This window comes from Camelus ferus, chromosome 17 (assembly GCF_009834535.1).
Source record: "Camelus ferus isolate YT-003-E chromosome 17, BCGSAC_Cfer_1.0, whole genome shotgun sequence".
Classification (NCBI taxonomy): domain Eukaryota; kingdom Metazoa; phylum Chordata; class Mammalia; order Artiodactyla; family Camelidae; genus Camelus; species Camelus ferus.
Window position 1 is genome coordinate 19946850 of NC_045712.1, and position 20515 is coordinate 19967364.

At 42.7% G+C, this 20515-nt stretch overlaps 1 protein-coding gene across 7 annotated transcripts in view; it reads left to right on the forward strand.

The window, feature by feature from the left end:
- The window catches only part of ARHGEF3 (Rho guanine nucleotide exchange factor 3), a 294208-nt gene that overhangs the window by 121353 nt on the left and 152340 nt on the right, over positions 1–20515 (forward strand). The window contains exon 1 of one of the 7 annotated variants that reach the window (XM_006184834.3): positions 16336–16464. The exons of the other annotated variants lie outside the window; for them this stretch is intronic. Within the exon in view, the coding sequence (XP_006184896.2) occupies positions 16414–16464 (51 nt within the window). The 5' untranslated portion in view covers positions 16336–16413. Of the gene's footprint in view, positions 1–16335; positions 16465–20515 lie in introns of those variants that run through there. 7 annotated transcript variants of the gene reach the window in all.

The following is a 20515-nucleotide window of genomic DNA, read 5'->3' on the forward strand; positions in this document are numbered from 1 at the left end:
AGATATGGATTAGGATTTATGCACAAAAATGTTTAGTACAGCAGTCATTATAGTGACAGAAAAATGGAAAAAATCTAAATGTCTGATAACGTGGAACAGTTGGTGTAAATCGTGTTTTACCCATATGGGTGCATTTTATGCAGCCATTAGGGGATGTTGAGGAAGAGTGTCAATCCAGGAAAAATGTTTATTGTTATGTTTTTAAAAGCAGGGAACAAAATTATATATATAGTAATGAGCCTGCTATGGAAAAAACTCATTTAGAGGGCTGAAAGAAAATATGCCAAAATATTAATAATGATTTCCCCTCTGTAAGTGAGGTTATGTGACTTTTTTTTCTTTGTTTTGTTTTGTTTTGACTTTCTCAAGTTTCTACATGGTGCATACATAGTTTTTATAATTAAAGAGAAGAAAATTGAGGTGGGAAGACAAATATTTGAACTGTAATTTTGAAGTGGAGTTTTTAGGTTGGAAGGTTTATGAATAAAAAGTCATCCACAGCAGGCAACAGGAGTAAACCTGAGTCAGAAACTCAATGAATTGGCCTAAATCCCATGGTTACTTAAGATGGAATTTTAAAATATGGCATCTATTTGTAGAGGAGTTTCAAATGTGAGAACTTGGTAAAGGTGAACATGGAGGAATTTTGTATTCCTTTTCTAACAAAAACAAAAAATCCATAAATCTTACTTGGATATTTGAGAGGGGAGGAAAGCACCTTAATAAGAATGAATACTGTGGACTCAGTCAAGAGAGAAATCACAGTCCTAAAACAATCATCCCCAAGAGTTAATATTCCAAAGATCTAATAGGTAACTCAGTTGCATCTTCCTGAATTGGGGCACATTATTTTTATGGGTTCTGGATGATAGCTTGGAACAATACTGTGTAATATCACTTTGGGAAAATTAGAGAAGAATACATAATATGGCAACCTGTGTGCTCCTCCTCATGGGTTTAATTTATTACTGAAACTTGAGGGCTATTGATTGCAAATCTGGCTTAGGAATTTCGGGGTCAAAAAGATAATTGGCTTTTTAAAAACACCCTTCACCCCAAAGTGTGTTTCTCATTGTGGAAACTGTGAAGTGGAAAGTGAACATGGTTTTGAGGGGGTGGGGCAGATATTTGTCAGGCATTAGTTAAGTTTATCACCAAATTATAAAACCTCTCAAGGAAGAACAAAAGATTGAGTTTTAGACTGGAATGGTCTTTCCAAGTCTACAGAATTTGTACAAATGGACACAATATACTGTTCTTGAAACGTAGTAAAGCCTCCTGCTGCCTGTTCTTACAGTCTAAATGTCACGTCCTTTTCCCTTCTTTTGAAAATATACTCATCTCATTATCCAGAGTGACTCAGAGGCCCTGCATATGTGCCACTGAAATGCTTGTCCTCGATTTGCTTTTCCTTTTCTCCCAACACCCGTTGCTCAGGAAGTGACTCCTCCATCTTGTGTCATTAGTCATTCTGACGTGGTCCATCAAAGTCCGTCCCTGGAACCTACTTAGTCCTTGCACACCATCTCTCTACTTTAATAAATGTCCATTTCTCTTCCCTTGTCCACTTGCATTGTTTTTTTTTTTTCTATTTTAGGGTCTTGGTTTAAAGACTAATGTTGCCTCTTACACCTCTTATGTGTAATTTTATGTTATTGAATGATGTCAGACTTCTTTAATGTATTAAGAAATATTTCCACTATCCAACTCAAATGGCAATGTCCAAAAGTGCGGTGGACAAGAATAGGAAAGAAAATCCTTACTGTAAGGCGATAAACAGACAATACAAGTAAGTCAGTTGATTTGGTTTTAGTGGTTCTAGTAACTTAGTCCAGAAATCTATGTCTCCGTGTGTATCTATAGAAGAAACACAAAGATGGCTTTCTGGGTGTTCTTTGCTCAGCTGCCTTCTGTTTCTTATGCTTGACACTGATTTTATTTCGAGAACTCTATTTCAAAAGTCTCTGGTTTAGCAATAAGAGGAGATAAAAACATTTTCACCTGTTGTTCGTTGTGTTTATTTAAACAAACTCATGCAACTATTGTTGCTTACAGTCACTGGGCTCGTTTCTGCTGGCCTGGCACGGTTTGTGTTGGCGATGGTGAGGAGACGCTATCAGCAATTCATTGTGTACTGTTTGCATAACGGGATTGGGCAGCAGCTCCAGCCAGTTAAAAATAAAAAATGTGTTGGATTAGGTGAATAGTTTTGTTAAGGTGCCTGTCTGGTTGGGAGGGGACCTGTGACTGAGGAGGCAGTGCTCAAGTCCTTAGAAGGCCCCTGGCCACAGCTAGGAGGCTGCGTTATCGGGTTACTCAGCCTCTAGAGCATGGCTGAGCCCACAGTGGGCTGGCCACCCCACCGACCAGGAGAGAAGCATCAGTGGTGACAGTGCTGGTGAAGGCACGATGCTCAACTGTGTTGTCCTTTGAATCTCAGGATCCAAGGCTATTCCAGGAACTTGGGCCAAGGGAAGATCTGCTGGATTTTCCTTTGTTAGCGTTCAGCAAGGTTTTCCTTCAAGAACAGTCATCTTGTTAACCACCAGTAAGATAACTTGAAACAAGAACTTTGAAGATACCCAGTGCTTGAGTTTACCTCTTTGCTCTTAGAACAAAGCCACTTGACATCATGACTGTAGAAACACTGGAAATACACACTGGAATGATTCTGCTTAAGCCATGTCTTCTAGCAAAGGTTCTTAAAGTGTGGCCCATGCAGCCGTACTAGCAACAGCACCTGGGAACTCGTTAGAAATGCAGAATCTCAGGTCCCACCCCAGACCTGCATCAGAATCTGCGTTTTATCAAGATCTCCAGGTGAGTTGTGGGCACCTTAAAGTTTGAGAAACACTCAGATTTTTAGGGCAATCTTGCAGATGCCATCAGTTCAGTACAGGTTTCATGTGAAAGTCTTCAGTCAGGGTCTGGGGTGATGGAAGTTGATGTGTGGTTTGTCCTCTTTCACAAGTAAAAGAAAGTAGGGCTGCGGTGAATTCCAGTTAACAAGTACCCAAGACTCTAGACATTTGGAGCCAAAATTATTAGTACAAATGCCTCTGTGATTTAGATATAGTAAAAGAGGCCACAGGCATGGTTGATAATTCTGGTATCCTCCACCCCGACTCCCCACTCCTTCCTCACCCGGGAGCACCCAAATCATAGCATTCTTTTTTTTTTTCTACATTTTCTTATTGAGTTATAGTCATTTTACAATGTTGTGTCAAATTCCAGTGTAGAGCACAATTTTTCAGTTATACATGAACATATATATATTCATTGTCACATTTTTTTTCACTGTGAGCTACCGTAAGATCTTGTATATATTTCCCTGTTCTATACAGTATAATCTTGTTTATCTATTCTACATTTTGAAATCCCAGTCTGTCCTTTCCCACCCCACCTCCCCCTTGGCAACCACAAGTTTGTGTTCTATGTCTATGAGTCTGTTTCTGTTTTGTATTTGTGTTTTGGTTTTTTTTAGAGTCCACATATGAGCGATCTCATATGGTATTTTTCTTTCTCTTTCTGGCTTACTTCACTTAGAATGACATTCTCAGGAACATCCTTGTTGCTGAAAATGGCACTATATTGTCGGTTTTTATGGCTGAATAGTATTCCATTGTATAAATATACCACGTCTTCTGTATCCAGTCATCTGTTGATGGACATTTAGGCTGTTTTCATGTCTTGGCTATTGTAAATAGTGCTGCTATGAACTGGGGTGCAGGTGTCATTTTGAAGGGTTCCTTCTGGATATATGCCCAGGAGTGGAATTCCTGGGTCATATGGTAAGTCTATTCCTAGTCTTTTGAGAAATCTCCATACTGTTTTCCACAGTGGATGCACCAAACTGCATTCCCACCAGCAGTGTAGGAGGATTCCCTTTTCTCCACAGCCTCTCCAGCATTTGTCATTTGTGGACTTTTGAATAATGGCCATTTTGACTGGTGTGAGGTGATACCTCATTGTAGTTTTGATTTGCATTTCTCTGATAATTAGCGGCATTGAGCATTTTTTCATGTGCCTGTTGATCATTTGTATGTCTTCCTTGGAGAATTGCTTGTTTGGGTCTTTTGCCCGTTTTTGGATTGGGTTGTTTGTTTCTTTCTTATTAAGTCATATGAGCTGCTTATATATTCTGAAGATCAAGCCTTTGTTTCATTTGCAAAAATTTTCTCCCATTCCGTAGGTTGTCGTTTTGTTTTACTTATGGTTTCCTTTGCTGTGCAGAAGCTTGTAAGTTTAAATAGGTCCCATTTGTTTATTCTTACTTTTATTTCTATTGCTTGGGTAGACTTCCCTAGGAGAACATTTTTGAGATGTATGTCAGATAATGTTTTGCCTATATTTTCTTCTCAGAGGTTTATTGTATCTTGTCTTATGTTTAAGTCTTTGATCCATTTTGAGTTTATTTTTGTGTATGGTGTAAGGGAGTGTTCTAGCTTCACTGATTTACATGCTGCTGTCCAGTTTTCCCAACACCATTTGCTGAAGAGACTGTCTTTATTCCATTGTATATTCTTGCCTCCAAATCGTAGCATTCTTTGTTCATGGGAAGGTCCTCCTGGAACTCTTTCTTTAATGCAGAGGTTGTATTTTTTTTCCCACAGCATGCACATCGTAAGCCTTTTGCTGATCTTGTGGGTGTCGTGTGGCGTCAAGGCCACCACACCCCAAAAAGTGACTCAGAGGCAAGACAGCAACTTGTGATAAAGGAGGGAAGGGTGTCCCTTCCACCTCGCACTGAGACCCACATGTTATGTAATGCGTTTCCTGCCTTTAATTATTTACCGGTCTTGCCCAGCCTGTCCACTCTCCTGGCTACTGTTTTCTTTGTTCTGGGACAGAGGAATGTGACCTCTCTGGGGTTTAGATCCTGCTCAACCCTGGTCATTTCTTGGCATGGCTTTTCCTCAGGTGGCAGTTCGCTGGGGGCAGAGGCATATTTTCCAGCCCACCCCCCCACCTGTGTCTCAGTTCCTTAAGTATGTCTTTATTTTGAGGGAGATTTGGGCAGAGGCTAAGCTGATTACAGGGCTCAAGTGAGGCCCTGAGCACATTTCAGACTTGGAATGCAAATTGTTGTCTGTAGTAATTATAGTTTGTGCCATGGCTCTGCTCAGCCCCCATGGTCATTATCCGGGTGCAGAATGAGTAGCTTTGTGCTTTCAGAGTAGGAGGTAATGAGGGGGAGAGGGGCGCTGAAGGACATTAAGGAGTGAACAGAGCCAGTCTCCAAGCCTAAGTGGGAGTAGGACAGGCCCAGGTGTGTGGTGGGGTACCACCACTGACAAGCTCTGTGACTGTGGAACAGAAACTCAGCCTCTCAGAACCTGAGTGTCCTCTAATCCTTGTCTTGGAGCATTTCCATGGTGATGAGATGGCGATGATGTGATGGGACAATTAGCAAGGTGCCTGGTGCATAGTAGCTGCTTAACAAGGGGAAGTTTCCCTGCCTAGCAAGTGTCATAAGGGTAGAGATCTGCAATGGAAAACACAGACCCTTCTTCAAAAATCATTCCTGTGCACATGTTAATTACCCCTCTCATCCTGCAGAGGGGCTGCAATGCATCCTTCTCATGCTTCATAGGTCAGCAGAATTGAGGGCTGGCTTAGAATGCTGGCTCAGGTCAGACTTACTGTGTCAGTCTAGCTGTGTGTCCTTTGGTGATTTGATTAATGTCTCTGAGCCATGGGTTTTCTCATTTGTAAAATGGACATCATATGTGATTCACAGGGTTTGGGGGAAGATTATTTGTGAAAAATGCATATAAAATTGAGCACTAGTGCTTGGTACAAACTATAAGGGGTACTATTGCTACCCCTTTGTAGAGATGAAAAATCGAGGTTTTTAAGGGCTAAGTGACTTTTCCAAGCATGTAACTCACATGTAGTGAATCCTAGACTCTGGCCCAGCAGATTGGCTGTAGAGTCCACGTTAGTGTCATTGTCACTCTACCTGAAGGTGGTCAAAAGTCACTGCACAAGCGTCACCCAGGCAACTGCTGTGGGGGCTCCCTTTCTCAGACCCCTCATTTTTGTTGACAAATTTTTAAATTGGGTTAAAGCAGATCATAATAAAATCATTATATTTCTACATTAGATCATGTTACATGTAATGTTATATAATATTTTAAAATAACTTTTTATTTTTAATGCATGTCTTAGTTATATATCATAATAAATATTATATATAAAATAGTGATAGCAGGAAGAAGTGTTTGCATAGATTTGCATTCCTGTTGAAAATGTCCTGGCCATTGTCAGCGCTTATAATTGCTTTTTTTTTTTTTTACTGAAGTATAGTCGGTTACAATGTGTCAATTTCTGGTGTACAGCATAATTGCTTTTTGTTATCACACTTGGGGGCTTATGATTTTGCTGCAGAATTCATTGTTTACCGTACACAGTCTCCAAGAGCTGCTATTGTTACTTATCATGTCCTGGACACTGTTTAAAGTGATTTAGTTGATTCACACAAAGACCTTGTGTGGTGGGTGCTCTTATAATCCCTGTTTAACAGATGATGAAGCTTAAGCACAGAGAAGTTAAGTAAATTTCCAGAGGTCACACAGTAAACAATAGCACTGGGGTTTAAATCCAAGATGTTTGTCTCAGAATTTCTATTTTTCATCCTTATGCTAAACTGACTTCATTGATTTCCAACCTACTTTCCAGATGTTGTGCCCTTGCTGGCTTCAGTGCTCCCAGACCTCCTTGGCTGGCTTCAGTGCTCCCAGACCTCCTTGGCTGCAAACTTAGCAAACCATTTCCTAGGGCCTGTTACTATGCGCTGATCACACCTATCCTCAGAGGGTCTTTCTGGCGGATCCTGCCACAGTCCCCAGATGCTCTTTCAACACAGGAGGCCCTTTATGCCTCAACCTCATACATTCTTTAAAAAAAAAATTAGCCTTTCTTTTTAATGATGATACAACCCAGAGGTGAGGTTCTCGTTATCACACTGAGGGAACCGGGCAGAGGTGATTGAAGTTGTAAAGTCAAGTAGTGGGGTAATTCCTTCTTTTCTCCATAAATTACAGTTGTGAGAGCTCTGTGTAATTTCACAGTTCAGGAGGTGATGGCTGTGCTTAACTCCTGTTGGAAGAGCAAATTTATTTCACCGCTCATTCAGCAAAAGATGGAGTTGTGAAGCACAGAAATGGAATTTTTGTTGTTGTTGTTACAATTCCTGGCTTTTAGCTCATGTATTTATGTATGTATGTAGGAAATAGGGTAACAAAAATCTCACCAGTGTTGTAGAGCCATGGCTACTGTTCTTAACAAAAAGAATTTTTATCTAGTCAGGTCTGTTCTTACCAAAAAACTTGCTCTGGTGCTCCATTTTCTACAGGATAGAGTTGGAATTCCTATGTTGGCTACAAGTTTCTTACCTCCTGCCCCCCCACCAGCACCCCCAATCCCTTCCACAGGTCCTTTGAATATCTCCTCACTTCCTGGATGAGCCATGCTGTCCTCCACTTCTCTCCTCTGCTCTGGCTCCCTCCCCTCAGCCTGGCAGCTCCTGCACGTTCCCAACAATCTGCTCAAGTGGCACTTTCACTCAGGGGAGACCTGAGAATTGTCCCCGGTGCTTCCTCTGTGTTCCCAGTGCTCCAAGATCGTGGAATGTGGCAGTCTGAGCCGCAAGCTTTATTGGCAGGTCTGTGTCCCCTGGCCTGGGAGCTCCTCCGTGGTGTTTTTGTATGTCAACACCCTGAGCCAGAGCTGGGCAGTTCTCTGTTAAATGAAGGACCCCCACCCTCTCTTTACATGTGCCTGGCTGCTTTTCTTCCCTGAGGAGTTTCCATGAGGAGCAGGCGGAATACCAGGTGGAAAAGCTGGAAAACCAGGCCGTGGGCTCCTGTGGCCCAGAGCCTGCACTGTGCTCAAGGCTCATCCTGTCGCTGCCAAGACAACTGCTTGAATAAGCACTGTGGTAATGAGCCTGCGCTGCAGGCCTGGGTTCAAATCCCTATTCCATCGCTGCCGCGCTAGGACAGTTCCTTAACCCCTCTGAGCCTGTTTCCTCATCTATAACTGAGGGATAATAAAAGTACCTGTCTCATAGTGGTCATACAATTAAATAAGCTTCGCCTGGGTCTTATAGCCTGGGCTGTAACAAGCCTCCAATCAATGGTGGTTGCTATTGTTATTAATAATGAAGTAAATTAATCACAGGATGTGTGCTGGAAAGGAAATTAGCAGGGTGTCATGATAAAGGATAAGTTGGTGGGATGTGGGGTGTGGTTCTTTAGGCAGTCTGGTCATGGAAGGCTTCCTGAAAGCTGTGACTGAACTCTGAGAAGGACGCGCTGCTATGTGAAGAGGTGGAGGAAAGAGTTTTCTGGAGAGAAAGTGCAAAGGCCCCAAGGCAGGAAAGAGCCTGATGAGGAACAGAAAGTGTGACCAGAGCTTAGGAGGAGGGAGGAGAGTAGGATAAGATGAAATCCAAGAAGGAGACAGGGGCCAATTGACGCAGGGCCTTGCTGGCTGAGGGACAGTTTGGGTTGAATTCAAAGTGTGAAAAAAGCCATTCAGTCCTTATGCTCAGAATCCTTCTGTAAGATTGGTTTCTGGATGACTCCAGCTTTAGCCCATCCTGTGTTCTGTGTGCATGAGCAAACCCCTAGCAATAGAACCCAGTTGTGATTGATTTAAGCAGAAAATGAATTTATTAAGGGATATAGGAAGCTCAGGGAATTTTGGAAGGATCAGGGAACCAGGAACAACCCAAATTACACTGCCAAACATTTCCTACAAGGATCCCATTGCTGCCACTGCCAGGCAGGTGTAGATACCTTGGATTGTACCACCAACACTGGTTACAGAACACAGCTACTCCATCTGCCGCCCCTGTGAGCTATTGCCACTCTCACCAGAACAGAGTCTGCGCTGTCCCTGCTGCTTTGCTCACCAGCTGCTGATGCCAAGTCTGGGGTGGGGGTATCTGATTGGCTGAGCCTAGCTTCATGCTCTCGTGCCCTACCTGCAAAGGAGGCAAGGAAAGCAAATGTGTGGCATCCTCATCTCCTTTGGTAGAACATTGGCTCTGGTTCATGAGTTGAGACTTCCCCAAACCTAGGGAGGAGGTTGAGCTACAGAATATCCAGAGGGTGATAAATGTCCCTGACAGAGACACATGGAGTCACTTGGTCTCAGCAACGTTCATCTAATAGGTGGTGGCACTTTAAGTAAGATTGGATTGCTTTTCTCTTAGACAATGATTTTTAAAAAGTCGTGACAAATTTGGAAACAACTATTTCTCAATCTGATGAAAGGCTAGGAACTTTTCCTTTAAATTAATTTAGTTTGTGCAGGTGTGAGGGTAGCATGTTTCTCCCATGTTTATCACAGATTTGCATTCCTGTTGGAAATGCCCTAGCCATTGTCAGTGCTTATAATTGCTTCTTGTTATGACCACGTGGGGTTTATTGTCCAAGATTTTGCTGCAAAGTTTATTGTTTATCTTATATTGTCTCCAGGAAGCTACACACAGAAATCTCTGAGCCTTACCAGGAAGTCTGATTTAAAGGGACAGCCTTCAGGGCAGAGCCCTGACTAGGAGGCACTGAGCTTCCAACCAGAATCAGCTTCCCTCGCGTGGGAGCTAGAAGGAAGCCTTGTCTGCGCACCTCCTGCTTTGTCTGCTGGTTTCCCGTGTTTTCGTGATTTCTTTCTGATTCCAATTTAAGGGAAAAAGTGAAAATATTTATTCTCCAAGTACATATGATACACACCGAACAAAATAAAACAACAACAAAAGAAGACTTCCACCCTTGTGTAGGCAGAATGAATGAACGCTCTCAGGCGTGGATGTAAACATGCTTTTTAATCTCTTGCTGTTTTCTTGGGGGGTATTTTCATAGATGTCTTAAACTTTTTAGATGGACACATGGATTTCAAGGAAGTTAGTATTATAACATCTAAAAAATAAATAGGACTTGAGTTTTAAGTACCTTCTCATTTTTCTCCCTACTGGAAGGAAGAGGGAAAATGAGAAATTGCAAATTTCCATTGCCTTTTTCTTATTAGATGCCCAGTTGGCAGGGTAAAAAGCAAACTATTTCAGATTTGGTACCTGTTTTTCAACTTGCACGAATTTGAACCAATGACCACAATTACACCAAAAAACTTCCTTTTCTGCTTAAAAAAAATTAGAGAAATTATTACTATGCTTTTATCTTTTAAAAATATTGTATTATGGAAAAAATTTTAATTTATATAAAAATAGGAAAAATGGTAAATCACCCCCAGTGTTCATCTTTTGTTCTGCTTTTAAACACATACACGTATCAGTTAGATTCCTACGGTCTTCTCTACAACCCCGTAAGGGATAATCATTCATTATTCCTGTTTCACAGATAAGGAAACTAAGGGTCAAGGAAATTAAGAAGTGACTTACCAGGTCATTCAACTAGTAAATGGCAGAGCCAAAAATCACAGAGCTCCCGTATTAATTTACTGTTCATTATTTCAGCCAGCTAGTTGTTTCCAGAAATTACCCCTAAGGAGATACCTGGAGTCAAAATAATGGTGAGAAATTTTTTAATAAGAATGATGCTTTTATTATGTATGTTTAACTCAGATATTCAGTTTGTCCAGACTTGTTTTTCATTATAAGCAAATTGCATTTTAAAATCCTCCTGAGTTTTAAAGTGTTAGGAATACCACCTCCCTCATATTCAGATTTTCCACTTCTAATCAATTTTGACAGTACAATGCCAAATAGTAAGTCTCATTTCCAAGTAAGGAAGCTCTTTGGCTGACAGTTATCAGCTAATCAGGTTTTAAACCTTTCTTTTTCCTAAGAATTGGGCAGAGGTCAGCAACCCACTGGAGTTTCACTTTTAACTGACAGTTTAACGAAGAGAACTTGACAGTCCTTTGAAAAAGCTGTATTCAAGGGTGTTCATGTTTCTAAGAAACTGAATGAGCTCTGTGCAAGTGCCCCAGTCTGCTCCGTGCAGAAATTCTTCAGTGTTCATAAAGGAAGTGGAACCCCAGAGACCAGGCCAGTGGCTATTTCACAGGCAAATCAGTAGATGGCTTTCCTTATTTTTCATTCACTTTTTAAAATATCTGTTTGTGTATTGGTTAACAGAATCATGTGAGGAATGTGATTATAAAAGTTCAAATTTATTCAGAGAGAAAAAAATACAGCATTCAACTATTGATCTTAACAAAACCAGCAAGATAAGTACTCAAGATTAGCCATGATTAGCAATCTGTGAGACCTCCCTGTCCAAGCCCTCATTTATGTTTAGTTCTTGTGTTGAAACTGTAGATGAAAACTTTCATTTATTCATTCTTGACCTTGGGCAGCCAGGTCTGCTCCCACATTCTTCTCATCATTTTGTAATCTTGTGGAGCTGGGATATTAAGCAGGGCTCTAGGAGAGCACCAGCATTTTCAAATGGTTGAAGTCTCTTGAGTTAAACCACCTTGCATCAAGCTGACACTGGCCTGGTATGGGGTCTGAACTCCCCCATTTGTCCACGGTTCATGGAGTGGGGGCAGAGTAGCTGTTCAAGGTTTGCTTGGATTAACCACACTTCCAGCACTGAGGAGTAGATACGAAGACACTCAATAAAAGTGTGTGACCGCGAGTAAACTCCCAGGCTCTCAAATACTTTGAAGTTCTTTTTCTTTCTCACTGGCGTGCCACGCATTATGCCTTCCTGCTAACCTAGTAACACCAAAGAGTATTACTCTACCTCCCTCTCCACCGCAGCATGCATTTTTGTTTCTTCTTAGTTTTAATCTGAATCTGACAACAGCCTCAGAAACTAAGATCTATGAAATAACACCTTTCTGATGTTGGAAACTTAGTTAAATCAAGGTGCCACATACTATTTAATTTGGTCACTGCTTCCTTCTCATTTTAGTGAGATTGTCTTACCACCTATTCTTTCAATTCAGTTTGTGGAATTATTTTAAAACATAAGGCATCAAGTGGAATATAGTCAAAGACCCTGAAATTCCCAGACAACTTCTGAGCTTTTGTGAAATCTGTGGCTTCTTGGAAGCAAATAGGAGAGAGATAGAAGAACCTAAATAAAATTTTAAATGGAAAGAACCACCATCAGCCACCAACTTTTAATGAAGAAGTAATTCTGCTGAACTCTCACCATTTTGTTTTATGTAAATATGCTTAGCACAACCCTTCTGAATATGCTTCTTATAGTATTTTTGGTGAGAAAACCGTATGAAACGTCTCAACAGAACGTGCCATAAGGTATATAGACTAATAACATAGGAAACAACATCACTTTGAGTTCCAGTGACACAAGGAAGCGTGTGGTGGAGTCCCCATTTTGGTGCTAGTCCCTTTAGAGTTCAATAAGAGATTGTCACCACTGTGTGTGGGAGAAGAGGGGCCGTTTTTCTGCATACCTATAGGTGCCTTATGGGTAGTTTCCCATACATAAATATATATTGATTCAGGTCCACCCATTTTAAGAAAAGTATTATACCCTGAGAACCTACGCCCCCAGAATTTCATAGTTATTTTTTTTCTTTTTCCTTTTTAACATCTCACTCTAACCTATGTAGAATTTACTTTGGGTGAGTGTGAATTAGGGCTTTTAAATGAGGCTTTTCTTTCTAAGAAATGAATTGTCCCACTTGTTAGTGATCCTTCTCTCCTACAGTAGTTTGCAGTCAGCAGTCACTGAACATCAAATTCTTGACTGTCCCAGGGCAGGTTTCAGGCATTCTGTTCCAGGGGCTGTCTGCGCAGAGCAGGAGCTCTAAAGTCAGCCCACCTGGCTCCCCTCCCACCCTACTACCTCTAGGCCCTCTTGGGCAGGCTTATGCCACCTGTTTGAGTCTCGATTTTTAGAACACCTGTACGGTAGAGATAACAGAAAGGCCTACCTCGGGACAGTTGTGACAATCAAATGAAAAAAACACATGGGAAGTTCTCATACTAAAACATCAAAAATCAGCAGCCACTGTTTATAGTTTCAGTAAATGTGGCCTTAGGATGTTTTAATATCTGTGCACAGGTGCACTTTCGTCATGAGCTATGTTTTCAGGGACGAGCACCTGAGAGGTGATACTTCAGGCGCATCCCTCATGTTTGCTGAATGTTCATGGGGGGAGCTAATGAAATGAGGTACTTCCATACCACAGGGTGCTCTGCAAAGGGGTCCAAAATGCAGATGATGTGGAAAGATGATTTTAAGTGAAGAAAGCAAGTGCTAGAATAATGTTATCATTCCATTTTTGACAAATATAAAATTTTTAAAAAGTGACACCCAGCAGTCCCATGTGTGTTTAGATGGAAGGAAATGTCTGGATGGATTGCCACCAGAGGTTGCAAACGGGTGGCCCTCGGGTCAAATCCATCAGCAACTGTGTTTTGTGTGGCCTATACAGTATTTTTTACAATGATAGATTAGTTGGCAGCATTTAAAAATTGGGGGATTTTATATAAAACTAGGAATTTCCAGATTCCTTGAAAAATTGGAATGTGTGTTCACTTGGGCCATTAGTCCCTTGGGACTCCAGTAAGCTGGAACTTTCCTGAGGCAAACACTGTCCGCGGGGCCCAGTGCCTGCCCAGCCTTTTCTTTCACTTCGTTTACCCCTCAGCCCTGAAAGCATTTGGGATTGTGACCCCCTTATCTACATCTGGGTGCCTGTGGCATATGGCATTGGGGTGGGGAAAAAGTAGGGCCTTTGGGAAGATTCACTTTTTACGCCATATACTTCTGTATGGTTTGAATGTATTATAATAACACTGTGTTACTTTTAAAACTTAAAAATCAGTAGAAAAACATGTTTGAATACTCGGTAGTGTCCTGGATGCCACTTAGAGAAAACCCACATTCTCCTTCCTATATGAAGCTCTCATTATAAAGCTCAGAATGAACTTGAGCCCTGCAGAGCAGGAGCCTCTCATTATGCAAATGTTCCTCCGAGGTGCCTTCCGCATGGACAATTTCATTACAGGAGTTCTTGCTTCTGGTCAAAGCATGGGCATCAGGGCACCAGAGGAAATGGCTGTGCCCCATCCTTTCCTGACTTTTTGTGGGCTATGCCCTTTTCCTCCTGCCAGGGCATCTGCTGGTCCTCCCACCCTGCCTCCCTCCTCCACACTACCTGTCCCAGGGCCCACTCAAGTTTCAGCTCTTCCACAATGTGCTTCAGCCCACGGGTTTCAGTTCTGCTTTCTCGTTCCCAGTCAGCAGCCGGAAGTTAGGCTTAATCATTCTAGGATTAGTTCATGTGAATGTGCCCTTCCTACCCCAGGAAAGAAAGAAACTCAGTAAGTGCCCCATGGTCATCACCCATTTCCTTTGGATCCTCATTGGAGTCACCTTGGCCTTGGCTGCGGCAGCTCCACGAAGGGCCTGTTGGAAAACCTTCCAGGAGAGGAGTGCCTGGGCTAATGGGAGACTGACATCCTCGGTCCTCAGGGGATTGACATTCTTCATTAGCTGAGTTGCTACCAAAGCTGGTTAATCTTAGGTTGTTTACGAGCCTGTACAAATTAGGACCCTTTCTATGCAGGAGGTTTAGAGTAAGAGGCCTTTTTAGGAACTGCTCCCCTTCCCCAGACTAGCACCGCTGACCTCAGGCTTGCTTTGTGGGGATTCTGGCTTTGGGAAATAAGGGATTCCAAGGACAAGCTGAAGCCCATCTTTTGTGAGCACTGCGGTTTGATTTTCACACATTACTGAGCATTTCCTGAGTGCCAGACCTGGTAGGTACCACATATAGACCTTGAGGTGACCCAGATGCTTGTATGAAGGTCTGAGCCCTTCCACAGCGATTTCACTTCCTTCTCTCTGCAGACAGATGGGACCCCCGTCACGCTCCTTGAAGCAAGACCCAAGCCTATCAGAGCAGTACTTTCAAAACATTTGCCTTTCTTCCAAAGCGCCTTGTGGTTTTGCACCCTGCTGCTGTTGCCCTTGCCAGTTCTTCTGCCAAGTACACCCCTCTGAATTCTACCCATGTGTGTCTTGCTCTGAGAAGCCTTCCCAGACTTTGTCCCGAGAAAAAATGCATTTGCCAGGCTCAGTTATTTCTTGGCTCCCTCAACACTTTTTGTAGTCTCCTGGCGGCATTTATTTTATTCTCTGGTCATCTTCGGTTCATCTTTGTACTGTCAGAGCCTGGTGCATCCTTACGTAATGCACTCCTCCAAGACCCTGTGTTAGAGGCCAGACCGCTGGCCTGAGAGAATGGGAAGAGCCTGCTTTCTTGTAAGTTCTAAAGTTGAGTCTTGGATTGAAGCTTGTAGTTGAATGAGCCCTCTCTCTTTGCTGGGCCCCCACTTAACTCAGGGCAAAGGCACTTAAAAATCTGTGCATTTGTAAGAAGATCTTGGGAAAATCTGGGCTCAATCTTTGCAGCTAAAAGTTGCAATTATAAGATTTTTGCAAATCAAATACTGTCCCATCAGAGAACTGAAAAATAAGAATCAAGGATTGAAAGCTGCACTGGAGTTATGTCTCCTTGGCTTTGAGACCCTCTGCCCCTGTGCAAGGAGGGTGGAATGTTCAGTTGTTTGTGGGGAAGTGTTGAACAGGCATAGTTTTCACCTGAACCCTTGTAGTTCACACGAGACGCTCCTATTGCACCCAACAAGTCTGAGTTTTGTAAAAGGCAGAGAATCTGGGCAAGATGTTCATTGGTGAGATATCCAGTGCATAAAATGAGAAATGTCAGCTACGAGTAGTTTCCATAATAACTCTGAGAAGAGCAGTAAGGTCTTTGGTTATTCACGTTAAAAGCTGAAAGGGAGGTTTCCAGAAGCAGCTGTTTTGAAGGGGCTCTGAAGAGAAGATTTGCCTAAGAAAAGAAAGAAAGGAACGGATGGGTGTGGTGTTTACCCTCACTCTCTCTGTTGAGTCTCTATGAAATTGGGATTCAGTATGGGCTCTGTATCCCGGGCAGGGCCCTGACTCTTGGGTGAAGCTCAAGTGGACGACTGATTCCTCTTTGGACACACAAAGTTCTCCTCCCAGTGTCCCTTCTCTCTCCGTTTTACCCCAACTTTTGGGGAGCAAAGCATGATATCCTGGCATTGAACCCTTTAGAGCTGCCGGAATGCCCAGTGTGGCTTTAGGTGGGGACCCAGTGAACATTGTTTGTTTCTCACAGGCTGGGGATTGTCAGCCAGAAACTGAATTTCTGGTGCGCCCGTGAATGCCAAAAGGCAGAGTGCTCAGAAAAAGCAGCAGCAGCAGCCGGCAAGGAAACCGCCAGAGGTGGGGAGCTCTGAGCTGGTGTGGTTCTCAGCTTCTGACAATATAACTGATGGCCCCCTGTCACTTCCTGTCATGCAGCCCAAGTGGTGGGGAGGAGTTCCTTGAGGGAAACCATGCTCTGCTCTGCTCAGAGAATCCCGTCTGAAGGGCTCCGCTGCAGTTAGGGGCGGGGGACTCCGGGTGGATGAGGTCGGAGCGCCCCATGGTGTGGTGTTGCTTCTTTGTTCGTACTCAGGTAAGCTCCGCAGCCGGGCCAGGGATGGACGGCTCCCAACTCCCACCCAAGCCTGGCAGGGAGGTGCCAGGAGCTGAGGTGTGAGAGGGTGCCACTGTCTGCATCTCCCAAGAAACTGAGCAGGGAGCTGCTGTTCAAAGCACCTGGTGTGATGGAGGCACACTTCTGCCTCACTTTAGAAAAGAGCTGTGTGGTTGTGTTTAAGACCACAGATGGCTGCGCTGGGTGGAGATGGTGAGTTAAGTGGAGTGCCTCGCTGTCAGTGCTTCCTGTGGCATCTGTGATTGGAGAACAAGGGGAGGGGGGCTTTCACTCTGCTCCACAATGCCAGTATTAATTTTTATAAGAGATCTGTTTTCATTAAGTGCAAAGGAAAAAGTAAGTGTGTGTTTGTGTGTGTATGTATGTGTGTGTGCGTGCGTGCACACGTGCGTGTTTAAATGGCAAAGTGGATTTCCAAGACCTTTTCTTCTTTGGACTGGAAGATGGCTAAACTCAGTTTTGGAAGTTTATTCTGCTTGGAGCAACTTTTTTTGTAGGATTCCTAAAGTGATCCTAGTGTTTTGAATGTTCATCATTGGGAAGATGAAGTCTCATAATATCAGGGGAGATTCAGACTTGCTGGTATTCTCATTAAAAGTATTGGTGCCTGTTTGGGTTATTTTGGAAGGAACGGCTGGAAATGTATTTCTTTGGGCTGAAGAATGATTAGGAGCCCTGAAGCTCACTCTCTCTGTTCCTTTTGTTTGTGGGTAGGTGTTAAACCTTTGGGTAATCCAAAGGTATTTTTTAAAGAAAATGCCCATTGCCTTTTCTGTTTCTCTCATCAGAACTGTGTTTCTGAGACTGATGTTTGTAATACTAATTCCAACTCTTGCACATGGCCATTAAAGACATACATTTTCAATCTTTTCTTGTAACTTGAGTGATTTCACTATCTTTCTCCTTTCCCACCTTACTCACCTAGCTCTTTGCTCACCTGATAAAGAATACTTTTTGAGCCTTTAGGATATGGAAATTGATGACATTTGAAATGATTCACCACACTTCAGGGATAGTTAGTGCAACATTAATAAAAATATTACAATAGTAGCTAACATTTTATAGATAACTTTTTTTGTTACTTTACTTGCCTTAGCTCATGAAATCCTTTTAGGGCTTGGCTGTTACTATTATCCCCATTTTGCTGGTGGTAAAACTGGGGTTGGGGAGGATAAATACTTTGCCCATGGTCTCCTACCTCGTTAGTAGTGGGTCAGACTTGAGGCTCAGGCAGAGTGGATCCAGAAATGATACTCTTAGCCTGTAGGTGCTTGTGATGATTTGAGCGGCAGGGCCCTTCCTATATCTCCTGTCACGTGCAGCATCTTTGGTAGCACTTTGCTTTCCAATCCTTTGGCAGATTAGCTCATTTTGGTGGATGTTTGCCTTGGTCCAATTAGCGCCTATGGAAGAGGCATCTATGACAAGTCACTGCCTTCTCTGGGTTCAGTTTCCCACTTGTCAAGCTGAGATGTCTCTAAACTCATTTTAGCTCTGCTGTGAATCTAAGGTATGACTTTTTGGACAAAGAGTCAAATAGTTCTCGTATCTTCTCTATTTCAAAGTCAAATGATTTAATAAGTGCTTTTAAGCACACATTTCCCAAGGATATCACCTGGAACTCAAACTGTGATTGGCTGGCTGGGTACTGACCTTTATCCTGTTCTTGAAAATATCATTGAATGAATATCATTGAGCGAAGTATCATTGGCTCTGAGACTCTCTAGAGAAAGCACCTGGAGAAATTGGGTTTGGGAGAGACCAGAGGTAGCTGGATATAGGGGAAGAGAAAGGGAAGGGTGAAGCCCTGTAAAGGTCTCAAAAAGTCCATCTTCTGAGATTTAGCCAAAACAGTTCTGTAATGCATACCTTATAGGGCTGTTATGAGGAGTCAGTGAAGTGACTCAAGACAGCGCCTAGCACAGAGTCCGCACTCAGCAAACATGACCCATGTCCCAGGTCTTGTTGACCATAGGTGTTGGTGGCTACCAGAGAAGCGAGTCCTTAGTGCGTAAGGGCTCAGCAACAACAGGGCTGTGAAGCGCCTTATATCCTGAGTTAACATGGCCCTGCTTTGATTCTGTGGAGGGAAGGAAGCACCGTATTACATGGAAAGTCAGTACTTCATTTTAAAGCCCTGATTCCAGCCATGTTTTTACAGCTTGCCCAGAAGGCCAAGTGGGAGCCATGGAACGGGAAGTTGTTTCAAACCAGATCCTAAAAAGACTTGTCTTGATGGAACACTCAGTGGTATGACTCGGAGAGGGCAAGGTCAGGGTGGTGGCCCCAAGTGTCCACCAGGAGGGAAACAATGGGTGACTTTAGGACCTAATTATAGACTCCTTGTATGTCACTTAGGGAAGCCAGTTCCTGGTGCTGACCAGGGTGGGTGGGTCTCTGAGGAGGAGTTCAGAAAGCAGCCCCTGCGTGCCAGCCCTTTTATTTTCTGAATAACTTTGTCCGTATTCTAGTATTTCTGCATCCCTTGAGCACCTGCCTCAGTTTGGCAGCCTTGCTTATGTCCCCATCTCTTCCCTCCCAAGTCTTCCTGGTGGCATTTACCACCTCTCTCCCTTGTTTCTTGCAGACCCCGCCCACCCCCTGCCATAACCCCAGGTGTTCTCACCACAGTGCTCCTCATGGAGCTGGTTTTGCAGTTAGCCTTGGGCAGTGCTGAACTTCCCTGGGTGCCAGGTTCTCCAACAGAGACACAGCTGGATCCTGGAGGTTGACATCCGGGGTTCACCTCCTCACTGCCACTTGACCTTGGGCAATTTTTCTCTGGGCCTTAGTTTTCTCACCTTCAAAATGGAGATGATAATAATATCTGCTTTAGATACTATGAAAAGTTTATAAGGTAATATCTGTGAAACCTTTAAAATGTGCATCTTGTAAGTGCTTAAAAACACTAGCTATGATTATGTTGTGATTTGTAGGAAAATGGAGACTTGAAATGGATCAGTGTTTCCTAAACTTAAGTCATATTTCCCATATCCACACACCACTTCTACTGTTATTTTTCACTTACTGTTTTTCTTTTTTTCTAGTTGTTATTTTGTTTCATTTTGAACTCGGGCCCATCCTAAGCAGTAATAATCCTAAAGCCACTAAACATCATAATGTGTTTCCTAAAGCACATTATAATAAACACATTTTGGTCTACATCACAGGATCTGAAATAGCATTGTGTCATCACCAGATCCACTTCCCACACTTCGGGGACTGCAGAACTGGTAGCTCTGAGCATCCAAGATGCTGCCTGCTGTGATTTTGACAGTGCTCCTCCCACCAGAATGAACAGTTAGCTCATCCTTTCATTCATCAGGCACTGTCTGAGAACCAACTTTGTGCCTGACTCTGTGCCAGGTGCCAGGATGGCCAAAATATGGGTCTCTGTAGCCCCTGCTGTCTTCTCTGAATGGGGCATTACCAGCCTAGAGAAAATGGGGTAGAGAGAGCCACAAAATGACCCCGTTGCTGAAATCCCACCTTAATGGGAAGTAAGAGAAGCCAGGGTCACTCTCTGCCTGAAATCTCTGGATGTAGGTAAAGGAGACTGTCTCAGTCATTGCTGAGTAACAACCATGCCAAATTCAGTGGCAAACAATAACAAGCATTTATTTTTTTTTAATTGAAGTATAGTCAGCTTACAATGTTGTGTCAATTTCTGGTGTACAGCATAATGTTTTAGTCATATATATATAAAGAATATATATACATACATGTTTTCTTTTTCGTATTCTTTTTCCTTATAGGTTACTATAAGACACTGAATATAGTTACCTGTGCTGTACAGTAGAAACTTGCTGTTCATATATTTTATATGTAGATGATCATATATATATGATATAGATAGACAGATGATCTATGGGTCTCAAATCCCCAGTTTATCCCTTCCCACCTCATTTTCCCACTGGTATAAACAATGTTTGTTTTCTATGTTTGTGAGTCTATTTCTATTTTGTAAATAAGTTCATTTGGGTCTTTTTTTTTTTAAGATTCCACATAT